Consider the following 16,007-nt stretch of genomic DNA (forward strand, 5'->3'; position numbering starts at 1 on the left):
CAATAAAACTGCAAATATTATCAGGCAATATTTAGCGACAAGAACTCAACAAAATCAGATTTTTTTTCATTCAGATAAGAATTGAAAAGATTTCGCCTATTTAAAAGCTCTTTAACAACCTGCATATTACCATTAGATTGAGAATAAAAATATTCCACAAAGACCCTCTTAATTCATCAGCTGCAAGGTCTCTCTGGCGATTCTTATCAGGAGCCTCTCTCAAGCATGCCATGTGTGCAATTTCCCGTCCACTGGCACCCCCTACAAAGATTTCATTATCTTCAACTATTCTAAAATTACAACATATAAAAAAAAAAAAAAAAAAACAGATTGAATTTTTTACCCGTAACTGTAATTGGAAGAGCCAGGAATCAGGAATTAGTCAACATGCATTGTTTCACAATTAATCGAATACCGTTTTGTGATCGAAAGAGAGGTTTACAAATTTTATTCAACCAAAATTGTTAACTGTCTAAAACAAAATATCTAAATGGAAATTACAATAAAAAATGAATTTAGAGATAACCAAGATGCCATGGGAGAATTCTTTGCCCCTTCCTTCTTATCCTTCTGGGCTGTCTTTTTAATGCAATGCATGCATGCAAATTGGACAGCACGGATGCAGCATGAGTAAAAAACACGGATAATCTACATATCAATTCTTGTTGGTTCAAATGAAAAATGGGAATCAATTAAAAGCATATTGAAGTAGCATGATGGAAGAAAATTCTGTAATTCTCAAATGATGTAGCCTCTACTAGTGGACTAAATTTTAGTTTAATTCCTTTTTCACCCGTACGTAAAATTTTTAACGTTGAATAATTTAGACAAAAATTCTGGTTCTATAATTTTGTTAATTCCAAAGAGTTTTCGTGTTAAACATTAACTGCTCGAATAATTCAAAGTTACTTGTACCCTCCCAATTAAGTGGGTAGTCTGTTGGTGATCATTTAAACATTGGAAACAAAATCCAAGAATCTTGCAGGAATGTGTGTCATTCATTTTCCTCCTTACATTATAAATTGAGTTCAGAGAGATCTAAAACATACAAAAAACAGAACACAAGAGGTAAAGATGGTTTCCAAATTCACCTTCTTGTTCCTCCCGCTGTTAGCACTCATCGTACATGCCAAACATCCTGCGACTTTCAATATCGGAAAGTATGGTGGGAAACCCAATGCAAATATAGCCAAGGTATGAAATTCCTCAAATTTTCTCGTTCGTTCATTGGTTCTTTCACACATTTCATTTTACACAATTTTCTAAACATATATGAGACAGGCTTTATTAAGCGCTTGGAAGGAGGCATGTGCAGCTACAACTCCAAGCACAATTGTGGTACCAAAAGGCACATTTTTGTTAAATCAAATAAAATTAGAAGGCCCATGCAAAGCCCCCGTTGAGCTTCGAGTCAAAGGCCTCATTAAAGCCCCTTCAGATTATACTAAATTACCTGACAAAAAGGCCGAATGGATCACTATAAGGTACGTCGACCACTTGACAATACAAGGTGGTGGAGTTTTCGATGGCAACGGCAAAAAGGCATGGACCAAAAACGATTGTGGCAAAAATCCAAATTGCGTCAAACTCCCGTTAGTAAGTTTATTATGTATACGCACAAGTTTTCTATTCGTCGTCAAGATTAATTGAATTGAGTAATTAATTAAATTCATGACTACAGAATGTCAGTTTCAATTTCCTCACCAACTCAATCATTCGTGATGTGACAACTAAAGATAGCAAAAATTTTCACGTTAATGTGATAGGGTGTAAGAATGTTACTTTCCAACGTTTTACCGTGAGTGCGTCGATTAAGAGCATCAACACAGATGGACTTCACATCGCAAAGTCAGAAAGGATTAATGTCACTGACTGTATCATAAAAACAGGAGATGATTGCATCTCCATAGGTGATGGTATGAAACAACTCCATGTCCAAAATGTGACTTGTGGGCCAGGCCATGGCATCAGCGTTGGAAGTCTTGGCAAAGGAGCAACTGAAGAAGATGTAACTGGGATATACGTCAAGAACTGCACATTTATTGGCACACAAAATGGTATTAGAGTGAAAACATGGCCTTCTGCCCCGGCAACACTCAAGATAACGGATCTGCACTATGAAAATATTATTATGGATGATGTTGAGAATCCTATTGTCATTGATCAAGAATATTGTCCGTGGGATCAGTGCGAGCAAGCAGTAAGTCAAAATCAAACTCCATTTAATACAAAGTCAATTATAAATTTCATCTATCATTAACTGCATTATTTTTTATCTTCATGTACAGTCTCCATCTCTTATCCAAGTGAGTAAAATGACCATAAAAAACATTAAGGGCACGTGTACAACTCCGGTTGCAGCGAAATTTACTTGCAGCAAAACCAATCCTTGCAAAAATGTGGAGATCGGAGATATTGATCTTGCATACAATGGAAGCGAAGGCCCTATTACCACTAAATGTGCCAACATCAACCCTACTTTTGTTGGCAAACAGAATCCCCCAATCTGTGATGCTCCTTCTCGGGCTGCTTAGAACAAGACTCCAACTATGTTGTAATAATGTGGGGAAGGAAAGCTTCATTTGGTATTTTCAACAGCGTAATAAAGTCTCTATGAAGCTAGTAGAGACAAGTTCAATTGGCAACCTCATCAATACATATATGCAGTAAATTCAGTACTCATCTACACCAAAATAATGAGATTAAATATAAGCAATATATTACGGGTTCATCCTTCTCACTTAATATTACGACTTTTTTGTGGAAATCAAAAGGTAATTATATTAAGATAAATATTTCTTATGGAGGAAAAAATAGCAAATGACAATTCAACCCAGTGCACATCGCCGGGTAAAGAAGTCACCTGAAAAGCTAATTTATGGGCACCCCCCCCCCCCCCCCCCAAAAAAAAAAAACTATCCCCGAAAAAGAGACAAAACCCCCAAGAGGAATTGATCCAAAGGACCGAGCTATGTGCACAGCATTGCACATAGCTTGATTGACAGCACCTTCAAATCAGGGGGCCCGCATCATTTTTTTATTGGTGCGGGCCCCACCGAGTTGTGAGGGTATTGTACATGTACAACACCTTTTGGTGCTGTTTGTACAACTTATTCCTTGATCCAAATCCTACTGCTCTGGTGGCTCTGGTGTACTGATTAAATCTTGGACCAAGTTGCGATTGGACCAAAAGTTGTTGGTCTGACAACCCAAAACAAGGATCAATAAAAGCCCAAATCTTTTCCTTTTGAGTGTTTCTTAACAGTACTTGAATAAATTTGTGCGGACTCTTTTGCACATTCGGGCTATACATTATAAAGGTGTTTGAGCCCCATTTTTATGGGAAAAAAAAACATATTTTAGAATAGTGGAATGATAAGAATTATGTGGTTAAAAATAAGGAAATTTTTTTAATTTACGTGTAATATTATTTTAATGAAGAATATGTGGTTGAAAAGAAGAGAGAAAAATATATTTTTGAAAAAAAAAAAATCAAACAAAACCAATAATGATTTTTCCAAATTAAGTTGTGACCAAAGCCCATTTCATTAAGGAGAAAATTAGGTTCAGTACGACCCAATAATTAAAACATAGATATACACTTAATTATTAATGTTTTTATTAATTTTTAACTATTCGTACATTATACATCCAAAAGAGATTAAATGATATTAGGTGCATCCCCAACAAAACCCTAACCCACTCATCACTACTACATTGCAATCCCATCCATCATCACAGTTGGCAACATTAAATACTCTATGACTCAAGGGTAAACACAGATATTTTGAATTAGAGGGAACAATCAAATCTTGTACAGATCAAATATTTTATTCTTAATTTTTGAATGATTCCTACTTGACTCGAAAAAAGTAGATTTGCGTTTATAAAACATTTCTTCATTAATATTTTGCTAATCATTTTCATCAATTTGATTTCAAATATTTATTTTTTTAATATTTTGCTCATCACAACAAAATGCATATTTATGTTTTAAGAATTTATAGAGTATTTGAAATTTTGATACAAACAATCAATTAAAACGATCAATTTTAAGTAATTGGGAGGAAAAATATATAACCAACATTCAATACTAACAATCAATAAAATAAACACAATTCATTAATTAAATATAAATCAAATTGGACGTAATACACAATTTGATAGAAGAAAATGCAATTTTAGATTTTAATTAGTTGAAAAATTGATTGAGAAGTGAAGATTTGGAATAGATGTGATAATTTGTAGAAAAATTTTAGAAAAGTAGAAGGATTACTGTTTTGGTAAAAGGGGTGAGGGAGAGAGTTGTGAAAGAATAAGAAAAAAGAAAAAAGTTTAAATCTACTATTTTACCCAGGTTTTGAGAGGATTAAAATTAGATTATTAGTAGATTTTGATAAAAGTTAAAAAGTTGTAGGCTTCATGAAATATTTTATTAATTAATATTAATTGTTAACTTTGATTTATATTAAAGTTTAGATTTTAATTTATACCAAACGTGACTCTATCAAAAAATAAAAAAAATAAAAAATCCAAAAAGTTCGTAGAACTCCCAATACCCCTTGTTTGCACACCTGCTCAGACCCACTTGACTCGTGACTCCATCTATCTCATCGCCATCATAATTAGATATTCTCATACCCATGGGTCAAGAAGGCGATAGCAATGTTCAATAATTTTCTACAACTGAAGGTTGTTCAATTTGGGTTCTTCGATTGTGGCTATCAAATTTTTTCCTTTGTGATCGAATTTTCAATTAAGGAGTGAGTACAAAACAGTGTAGAAGACAAGCAAATAAAAGGCAAGAGATTCAACATCGTTTTGGTATTTTCAAATAAGTTTTACAATTTAAATTTTTGTTAGAAGCAAGCAAGCACGTTTTATATTGGTATCAGAGCCTAAGTGGGCTGTTTTCTTACTTAAATATATGATAAAAATGGTTAGAAATGATTAAAACGCATGTACGTTATTTTCTTCAAAATTTTGAACATTATTAATGGAAACTTTTGATATACTGTATATAAATTCATGAAATTTATACTGTATATTCATGATATTATAAATAATGTATCTGGAAAATTTCAATTCGTTTGGATTTTTATTTTGGGAGAAAAATTAAATCCTAATTGAGAAAATTGAAACTTCATTGCATGATAATTTCTTGCATGTTAAAGTTCCACGCTATCCATTTTATATTGTTGGATAGATCTTCTCGAAACCTTTCCAACGATATAAAGAACATAATTTTTGGCTTTGAATTGAAGAAGTTATGGTCTTTCGAAGTTTTGATAGAAATCTGAAAATTCTGCTCATTTTGAAAATGATGAACAATACCCGAAAAAAATGAAATTGTTGCTGTGGAGGAGGCAATTCCAAATTTGATTTTAAAATTTACATAGTGGTCCCTTAAATATTTCAAATTTAATTTGAAAAATTGCATGTTAGTCCCAATACTTTTGAATGTTGATTATTCCAAATTCAATTTGGAAAATTGCTTGTTGGTCCCAATTTTTTTTTTGGAAGTTGATTATTCAAAATTAAATTTAAAAGATTGCAAATTAATCCTTCAAATATTCTTGATTTTTTATGCAATTAAAACTCAATCTTTTTTAAATGAAAAATACTCATAAAGTGTTTGATATAACACATGAGTGTTTGATATGCGTTCATAAGTGGTATGGATCTTGATTAGGCTATGCGATCCATTGTGACTAGTTTTCAATTATTGTGCTTGATTAGGAATGGCTGGACCAACACGCATTTTTAGCATTCTTAGAGGGAAAGCTAGTAAAGCATAGGCTGTGGAACGTGTTGAAAAATTACGTGCTTATAGAAACTATGAAATGGATCCACAACATGACCTAGTATATCATATAAAATATCTTGAAGCAATACGTCTAGAAGTAATACATTTGGGACAACCTATATGTGTGGTGGAAGGTATGTATCATTTTATGAGGACGCTTCCTAAACATTAGCATGGTGTTGCTGTTGAAGTTTTGGATAATTCGTCACATCTAAAATGCTACAGTTATTTGATCAGGATCTTGATGAGGAAATGGAATTCTGAAAATGAGAATTTTATAATCAATTTAGATATGTATGATTTTATTTTCCCATGTTTAGTAGTTGTTTGAAGAAGCTAAATATGATCGCATGTACATATTTGATATTTTGAAATTTATATATATGTTTTATATTTATCACATATAGTCAAAATGTTTTGCTTATTTTGTACATGATTAAAGTTTTAATTTAGTGGGAGTCTTAAGGTTGAAAGAATTTAGGTAATTTTGACCTAGAACATATGATTTTGCATTATGAAATTAATTTTGTGATAATGTAACATCAGAATAATGGACGATGATTGGGAACTTAGTAAACTTTCTACCCCATTTCTAGTGTGAAATTATCATAAAACTCAATTTGCATGAGCGCAAATAATGTGTGCATAAATGGATAATTATATGATTGTCTCTAAAATTCTAAAGGACCATGGCATCTAATAATATCATAACTGACCTTAATAAGGGTGACAAATTGAATGGTGATAACTATAGTACTTGGCGCTATAAAATTTGGTATGTGCTGGAGAATCAGGATTGCCTTGTGGGCATTAATCAAGTGATGAAAAATCTAGGGGTAGGTCAAACTGCTCAGCAAAGAAGGGATCAGGAAACTTACTAGACATGAAAAAAGAAATATTTCACTGTTCGTGCAATTTTGGAGGTTCCTTGATGGATGATCTCATTCATGGGTGTAAGCAGTTCCCAACTACTCATGATATTTGGACATATTTGAGATAGAAATATAGTGGTACTAGTGTGATTAGACTAAAGCAGCTGAAAGTTAAGTTTGATACTTACAAGAAACTTCCTAATCACAACATCGCACAGTATATAAGGATCATGTCTACTATGAATAGGGAGCTAAAGTCGGCTGGTCACATACTCTCTGATGAGCAGCAAGTTTAGGCTTTGATTTGTTCCCTTCTTGATAATTGGGAACATTTGAAAGTCAATCTGATTCACAATAATAGCATCAAGACTTTTGCTGATGCTGCCCGTCATGTGGAACTAGCGGATGAGTGCCTTGGTGCAGCTAGTTCTCTGGGACATGCTTTTACGGCTGAATCTAGTTCTATGAAAGTTTCAGGCTTTAAGCGTAAGAAGAACTGGTTCAAAAGCGAGAAAGAGAAGGGAAAAGAAACTGGATAGGGACCTAAAAAGAACAAACCCGAGCGTAACAAAAGGGTAAATGGTTTGGAAAGAAGAAAGATGAGAGCAAGCTAAAATGCTTCAACTGTCAAGTGCTGGGTCACTTTGTTTGGAAATGTCTTGAGCCAAAGAAGACTCGGGAATGACAGGCCATGTAACTAGGGATCGAGAAGCATTTGTAGAGTTCTGTCGATTTTCAATTGGTACAAAGTGGATATACGTCGGTAACAATGATAGAGGGAAGTGAAAGGGATCGGTACATGTAAATTACATTTGTGTGGTGGTCATACTATTCTCCTTCATGATGTCCTATTTGCACTGGGGATAAGAATGAACTTAATTTTCGTTGTTGCTCTTTTAATATTGGGTTTCAGTCTGAAGTTTTGTGGTAACTCTATTCATATAAACTATGGTAATGTATTTTATAGATCTAAACATGTAGAAAGTGGTTTTGTAGTATTGGATAGTAATATAAACACATATAATTATAATGTTGATCATTGATTTTCTATGAATGTATCATCTTCTTTTTCTAAAGATTTGAATGTTGATACATCTGTATGGCATGCTAGAATAAGATATACTGGGCAAGAGAAAATGAATAGGTTGGCCGATGAAGGCTTACTAGGTTCAAATCTCCTAGGTTTGTTACCTACTTGTGAATGTTGCCTAATAAAAAAAACACAAAAATCATTCGGTAAAGTCTTAAGAGCCGAACTTCCATTGCATTTAGTCTATTCAAATATATGTGGCCCGATGAATGTGAGGGCAAGACATGGAGCCTCTTATTTCATTACTTTTATAGATAATTCACTTCATAAGAGTACTAAAAAAAGTATGCCTAAATGTCATTTCAAGATTGAATGGCAAGTTTTCCTAATATCTCTAGAAGATGATGAAAAATCAAAATCAATACAAGGAGCTCCATCATGCCATGCAAAAAGAAAAATGGAAGAAGAGATGGATTCTATGAAATCAAATCAAGTTTGGGACTTGACTGATCTTCCATCTGGTCGAAAAGCCATTGGGAACAAATGGGTTCTCAAAATAACGCGAAGAGTTGATGGGACTAGAGAAAGGTATAAGGCTTGCTTGGTGGAAAAGGGTTATACTTAATAGGAGGGTATAGATTATGAAGAGACATTTTCATCAGTATTGAGATTTACTTAAATTTGCCAACTATTAGCTATCATGGCACATTTAGATTTAGGAATACATCAAATGGACGTGAAGACTGCATTTTTCAATGGAAAACTAAATGAAGAAATCTACATGCAACAACCAGTAGGTTTCATTAAAATGGGCTAAGAGAGCAAAGTTTGTAAATTGAATAAATCGATCTATGGCTTGAAGCAATTTTGTAGATAACGGTACTTGAGATTTGACAAAGCAGTTATCTCGTATGATTTTGTCATGATGGACAAAGATCACTATATTTATTTGAAAATGTCCAATGAGAAATTTATAATTTTATCTCTCTATATAGATGATATATTACTGGCTGGGAATGATAAAGAGTATACTAAAATCATCAAAAAATTGTTGTACTCAAATTATGAAATGAAGGACATGGGTGAAGCAAATTACATATTAGGTGTTAAAATTCATGGAGCTCGTTTAAAAAGGTTTATTGCTTTGTTACAAGAGTCATATATAAAGAAAATTCTTGAAGGTTTCAAAATGGAGAATTGCAATCTTATTGACAATCTTGTATCAAAAGATGAAACTCTAAGTCTTCGTACGTGTCCTAAAACTTTTAAGGAAAAAGAAAAAAGGTCCATATGTACATATTCTAGTGCAGTTAGGAGCTTGATGCACACTATGATGTGTACTCATCTCGACATTTGTTATGTCGTAGGTGTAGTTACAAGTATCAAACTAATCTTGGAATAGAGCATTGGAAAACTGTTAAAAGGATATTCTGAAGCCTGAAGGGTACTGTTAATTACTCTCTATGCTATCAAGAAAATGATTTGTGGTTAAAAGGATACAAGATGTTAATTGGGGTAGAGAACTAGATGAGCGCAAATCAACTTCGGGATATGCATTCATGCTTAATAATGGCGCCATCTCTTGAAGTAGCACAAAACAAATATGCATTTTCTTACTCAAAATGGAAGCAAAACTCCTAGCATGTGCTTCAGCGGTATAGGAAGTTGTTTGGCTAACAAGATTCTTATAGCATCTAAGAGTCCTTAGTGGTGATGTGAGACCTCTATTGATTTACCGTGATAGTCAAACAGCTATTGCATGTACAAAGGATCCCAAGTATCACAGCAGAACCAAACACATTAATACAAAATATAATTTTGTAAGAGACATCATAGGAAAGAAGGAAGTGAGTTTGCAGTATATTTCTACGCACCAAATGGTAGCCAATCCATTTACAAAACCTATCCCTAGAAATGTTTTTCTAACTCATGTTAAATCTCTGAAATTGGATAGAATTTGAATTGTATACTATATAAACTTTTTCAGATGAGTCCATGACTGAACGGTGTTTTGAGTTTATATGTTAAAAGTAATCTTTTGTTGTGATTTTTAGATTACTATTTAATATGCACCCATAAAGTATATCAAATAGGATGAGAATGGTTCGCTCACACGAACAATTGCCTCAAACATTTTAAGGTATGTTGAGATGAGAGATCATATTGTGTACATGATCCAGTCGCCTTGATGTGATATCAAGATGAGATTACAACAAGTAATCGGTATGGATAATTTTTTGCTGTCCATAAAACTTGTTCTATAGCCAGATCGAGTTCTCGATTGGGATTCCATAGAGGAATAAATATAAGAAAAACTTAGGTTAGATATCAAGGGATATCTAAACTATGATCTGTACAATGTATTTAATTTGTAAGATTAAACATACGCCCTGAGAAAGAGAAATAACATCGTAGCATGTATTTATATCATCTATGCTTTAATAAGAAATGAAAGAATTGATCCCTCATTCTTCGTTGTATTAGTCTGTGAGACACATATGGCCTCACTTATATACCCTTATGAATTTTGATTGTTTCTCGAAATTTTATTTCGGTGTTGCTACTCTAGTATGTTGCCAATAAATATAAATGATTTGGTTTGATGAAACATGTCTAAGAAAGTAGCTGACTTGAAATGAAGGGATTCAAGTAGGAAATGAAGAATATTTCATCTAACACCTCTGTTTGTATTCACCGGCTGGACAATTGTATTAATTATTTAAGTTTTGTGACACAATTGTGAGTACAATATAAATGAGAAAGTTGAGTTTGATCTAAAATAAATTGAGGGGTCAAAAATACTCAATCGGGTGTTACAAAATATGTCTAGGGTATAGTGAGAAATATATTTCATCTTCCAGAGCCGCTATATATTCCTAACAGGTATGTAGTGTTGTGTACTCTTAAATTAACTCATTGGTCGTAAGATCCATTTACCTGTATGAACTTAAAGATGTTGAGATTAATATAATTGATATTATATTAGAATCAGGTCAAACCCATGATGTGCGAATGGGAGATGCTAAAAGAAAATGAGTCGTCCATGTGGGCTGACCCGACTCGACCTGAATTATATGATAGTGTTGTTAGACGAAGAAGTTGAGGAAGTTGGATTTGAAACTCAACTTCTGACAAGCCACAACTGTAATACTTCGAAATTTTATGCTCGTTTAAATTTCTTTTAGGATAGCGATTTAATTTTCAATATTATTTTTGGCCATAAGAAAAAGGAGGCACCACCTTTGTAGTGGTTAATGATAGAGGTAGCTAATGAATGCAAGCATGCAGTGCTAAATGTTGTGTATACATGAAGTGATTATTACTAGTCGAAATTCAAGTCAAGTTTGAATTTAAATGAAGTGGATTATCTTGTTAGGACTTCAATTGACCAAATGATTAAATTATTTTGTTGGGATTTATTTTACAATCTACAATATTTGAATATGTAAGTTGGATACAAATTTAATTTGGGATACACTTTGCTAATAATGAAAGTTAGAGGGATTAAGTTATATTATTTGGAAAATGAGAGACTTCCTTTGTAAATCTAGAATTTATGGCCACTTATTACCCTATAATCAATCCACTTGTCATTTATCATTACCATACACTTATGCAATAGACCAAACATGTGTAGAACTAAGAAAAAAAAAGAAAATGGAAAGAAAAAGAGGTGAGGCGGTGGAACTGGAAAAAGGAGGAAAATATCAATCATTTATTCTTATCCTTATATATATATATATTCATATCCATTGTCATAGAGAAAAATTTCTTCACTTTGCAAAACATTTGCACACACAAATAGAGAGGAAAATCGAAAATAAGAAAGGAAAGGAAAAGGAAGTAAGCCTAGCATTTTTAATTCATATCTCAATCGAAGTTTCTTCAAATTTTACGGTAAGATACTTTCCACGCTTAATGGGTATTATTTTTCATGGTAATATTTATGCTCAAGTGATGCATGAAAAGCCATAATAAGCATATGGTGGACAAGTCCACAAAGTTAGATATCTATTTATGCTTTAGGACAAGTCCGAAGGGCACGGGCAAGCCGGAAGGTGCAAGTATGTGTTTGATTGTATTCTTCTGTGTAGTATTATCATGATAAAATTTAAGCATGGTATCTTACTGAGTATTCCTTATACTCATAGTATTTTATACTAAATTTTCAGATCCATGATCGTTTGGATTGATGGAAGTTAGTTGGCAAAAGCGATGATGGGTTAAGGACAATGATGTTTTGCATCGAAAGTTTCCTTTTGTATGTTTTGTTCGATGACTGTTTTTCCATCTGTTTTCTTATGATATTATGTACAAACATGTACACAGCATGATGTAATATGGTATTAAAAGTAAATTTTGTAATCATATCTTCCATGTTGTGTTAAGAGAAAATTTTTAGGAAACTCCTCTTTGCAAGTGATAAAAGGTAGAAACAGGACAGTTTTGGGGTCAACTTCAAAATGATGTTTCTAACTCTATAAACATCTATTTGAGACTCTAAAAATATTTCTGTGTTCCTCTTTGAGTTTTCTAAATATGGCCGCAGGATTTACTCAATTTGGATATTTTTGTCCTGAGATATAAATTTTTAAACGTCAAGGGGTCAATCTGGATTTCCTGTGTAACACTTCACTGTTTCAGTAAAACTTCCATATCATATGATCTTAGAAAATTTTTATATTTTAACCTAGAAAGCTACTTGAAATTATATTTCTAATGCCTCAAATTTCATGTAAAATGGAGTTGGGATGAATTTTATAAAAATTGTCAAACTTACTGCCCCAACTAACCTTGATAGTGCCGAGGCCGTATATGTAAAGGATAATTTCATGTTGACATGCACTTTTACCGACCATCAAATTTTATAAGAATTGTTTTACCATATTGAAAATAAGTTTCTAACATGTAATACTTCTATTTAAGAGTATTTACATGTACCAAAAACTGAAGTTATTATATTTAGTACGTGACCCTCGAAGCTTAAGTACGGGGTGTCACAACAACTCTGATATACAACTTCCATATCAAAGAACATGAAATAGTGCATACAAAATCTGTATGGTAACAAAAGAGAGAAAAATACTTGAGGATGGTGAGTTGATTCTGGATGTATATCATCTCAAATTGGGTTCTTGGATTGTGGTTATCAAATTCTTTCCTTTGTGATCGAATTTTCAACCAAGGAGTGAATACAAAACAGTGTAGAAGATAATCAAATAAAAGACAAGTGATTCAACCTCGTTTTTGTGATTTTAAGTAAGTTTTATAATTTGAATTTTCGTTAGAAGTATACAAGAAAGTTTTTCATGGGGAAATATGAAAATGAGTTTGACTTGTTTTCAAAATCCTTTTTCATCCTTTTTTTCTTAAAAAAATGCCACTTCGGCTGGATACACCATGTTTCTAGTACCCTGGCCAGTAGTGCGATCATTTTTCTTACTCCACTATTTCTCTCTCTCAAACGAGATGTCGATGCGATGTTTTTTTCACTCCAAAAAAAATCTCCCAATATTTTGTCACACTCTCTAAACCCCCAAATACCCAAATTAGTTTTAATGAAAATAATAAAGATGAAGAAAAGGAAAAAGTAGAAAATGAAAATGGTGATAATAAAGTGTTGGAAGATGTTGTTCAAAATCAAAATATGCTATATATGGTAACCTTTCCTGCATGTTTTGGCACCATTTTACATCTCCTGCCATGGCTGATACATAGAGGTGCCAAATATGAGAAAAACATCTTGTGAATCATTCCAATTGCAAAATCAAAGATCAAACCTTTGTTCTTTATTCACATTCATCTCTTTCATTGTGTTTTCAAAGTTTTTGAAGGATTTTACTTCATGCTTTGGTGAAATCCTTGACAAGGCTTGTTATAATCCTTCAAACCATTTGTCAGATTACCTTTAAGCATCTCAACAACATCGGAGAAGGGTCAAATAACGTTTGAGGACAGGGATCCCGTGTTTGAGCCTTCAAAATTGTTCTTAATAATTTCCTAATTCTTCATCTTGTTTGCTACAAGTTTCTTGTTATCTAGTTTGTTTCTTCTCCATTTCCCATTGTTTTACAACTATCTCAAATGTTATTTGTGCAATGGAGAGTGAGACAACAATGACAACCATCAAATTTATTAATCAAGACTTGGTACGGTTGGATCGGTTCGATGTCACTAACTTCACTCGGTGGCAAGACAAGTTGAAATTTCTCCTTACTGTATTGAAGATCTTCTATATTTTGGATCCAGATTTGGCGCCTTTATTGGAACCCACAAATTGAGAGACCGAAGCAATCAAGGCCAAAAGACAGAAACGCCAAGAAGATAAATTGATTTGCCGCGGTCACATACTCAATGCACCGTCGGATCATTTGTATGATTTATATACCAACACAACTTTGGCAAAAAAATCTAGGAAGCATTGAAAAGTAAGTATAAAGCGAAAGAGGAAGGTACTAAGAAGTTTTTATTTTTAAATACTTCGACTTTAAGTTTCTTGATAATATCCCCTTACTTCCCCAAGTACATGAGTTACAAGTGATTGTCAACAAACTAAAGGCGGTAAAGATTGAAATCCCAGAGACCTTTCAAGTGGGGGCTAAAATTGCTAAACTCTCGGAGGCTTGGAAAGGATACCAGAAGAAAATAATACATAGTTCCGAAGACTATTCTTTGGAACAATTGCAAAAACATTTTCGGATTGAGGAAGAGTCCAAAATGCGGGATAAGAGTGAAAACTTTTATGAAGGAACTTCCAAGGCTAATGCCGTTGAAAAATATGAACCACCTACAAAATCCAACAAAAGGAAGCTTTCGAGGAATTTCAATAAACTCAAGAAGAAGACCAAAGGAGGGTGTTTTGTATGTGAAAAATCTGGATACTATGCAAAGGATTGTAGACACTGAAAAAGAAACAACTTTGAAGGTAAAATAAATTTCATCCAAGAGGATAAAATTGTGGCCACCGTAAGCGAAATAAATACAATCAAGAGAAAAGTTCACGGGTAGTGGTATGATACTTGTGCTACTGTACACGTATCATATGACAAATCATTATTCAAAACATATCAGGAAATGGATGGAGACCAAAAGATTCAAATGGGTAGCGAAGTTCGGTCCAATGTCATTGGAAAAGGAAATGTCGATATCATCTTCACTTCCAGGAAAATTATCACTCTTACAAATGTGCTACACATTTCTGATATAAGTAGAAACTTGGTTAGTGGTAATCTCTTAGGAAAATCGGGCATTAAAAGTGTATTTGAATCTGGTAAACTTATATTGTCCCTTAAAGGGAAATTTGTTGAGAAAGGTTATTCTTGTAAAGGAATGATCAAATTTTATACCGTTGATAAGGAAATAAATAAAACTAATTTTACTTATGTTGTTGATTTATTTTTATTATGGCATGCTAGATTAGGTCATGTTGGTAAAAGTACTGTGAAACATATGAAAAAATGTGACTGATGAAAATAATGAATATAATTGCAAGCGTTGTGTAGAATCAAAAATGGTTATGAAATTCATCAAAGTGTGAAAAGGTCAACTAGTATCTTAGAACTTATTCACATTTATATATGTGAAATAAATGGCATATTGACTAGGTGTGAAAACAGGTATTTTATTACCTATATTGATGATTGCACTAGATACATTTATTTGAGGAGATATAAACATGAGGCTTTTTGGATGTATAAGGTGTATAAAAATGAAGTTGAAAACCATTTAGGAAAGAAAATAAAGACCTTAAAAAGTGTTAGAGGTGGTGAATACTTTTCGAGTAATTTTAACTTATTTTGTGAACAACATGGCATAATTCACCAATGTTCTGGACCTAGGAACACTCGAGTAGAATGGTTCTAAAAGAAAAAATAGAACCTTAATAGAAATGATAAATGACATGCTCATATATGCTAAGTTGCCATTTAATTTGTGGGGTGAAGTTTTTTTAAGTGCATGTGGGATACTTAATAGAATCCCTTCGAAACATACAAAGGTTTCTCCTTATGAATTGTGGAAAGAAGAAAATCGAACATTGAATACTTTAAAGTGTGGGGGTGTCTAGCTAATTGCAAGAACACGAACCCTAATAGGATAAAATTGGGTTCAAGAGGCATTAAATGTGCTTTCGTTGGATATGCAAACAATAGTAATCTTATAGATTGCTAAACTTAGATACCAATGTGACTATCGAATCAAGTGATGTAGAGTTCTTTGAATATTCGTTATCTTCGGATAATGAATTAAGGGAAAATCTTGAAATATCCCTAGTTCAAGTGGAACACGTGATGAAAAGTCT

At 33.1% G+C, this 16,007-nt stretch overlaps 1 protein-coding gene across 1 annotated transcript; it reads left to right on the forward strand.

The window, feature by feature from the left end:
• Positions 1-1,055: 1,055 nt before the first annotated feature.
• LOC111368446 (exopolygalacturonase-like) lies at positions 1,056-2,729 on the forward strand. Its single transcript, XM_022989666.1, has 4 exons — positions 1,056-1,194; positions 1,282-1,596; positions 1,682-2,200; positions 2,289-2,729. The coding sequence occupies exons 1-4, from the start codon at positions 1,075-1,077 to the stop codon at positions 2,532-2,534; spliced, it is 1,200 nt and encodes a 399-aa protein (XP_022845434.1). The 5' UTR covers positions 1,056-1,074; the 3' UTR covers positions 2,535-2,729.
• The last annotated feature ends 13,278 nt before the right edge of the window (positions 2,730-16,007 follow it).

Source organism: Olea europaea, chromosome 19 (genome assembly GCF_002742605.1).
Source record: "Olea europaea var. sylvestris chromosome 19, O_europaea_v1, whole genome shotgun sequence".
In the NCBI taxonomy this organism is placed as follows: domain Eukaryota; kingdom Viridiplantae; phylum Streptophyta; class Magnoliopsida; order Lamiales; family Oleaceae; genus Olea; species Olea europaea.

Bases quoted from the DNA above. Each gene is read 5' to 3' on its own strand.
- LOC111368446 (XM_022989666.1), top strand. From the start codon at position 1,075: ATGGTTTCCAAATTCACCTTCTTGTTCCTCCCGCTGTTAGCACTCATC. The intron at 1,597-1,681 runs GTAAGTTTATTA...TCATGACTACAG, and splicing joins ATTGCGTCAAACTCCCGTTA to AATGTCAGTTTCAATTTCCT. The intron at 2,201-2,288 runs GTAAGTCAAAAT...CTTCATGTACAG, and splicing joins GGGATCAGTGCGAGCAAGCA to TCTCCATCTCTTATCCAAGT.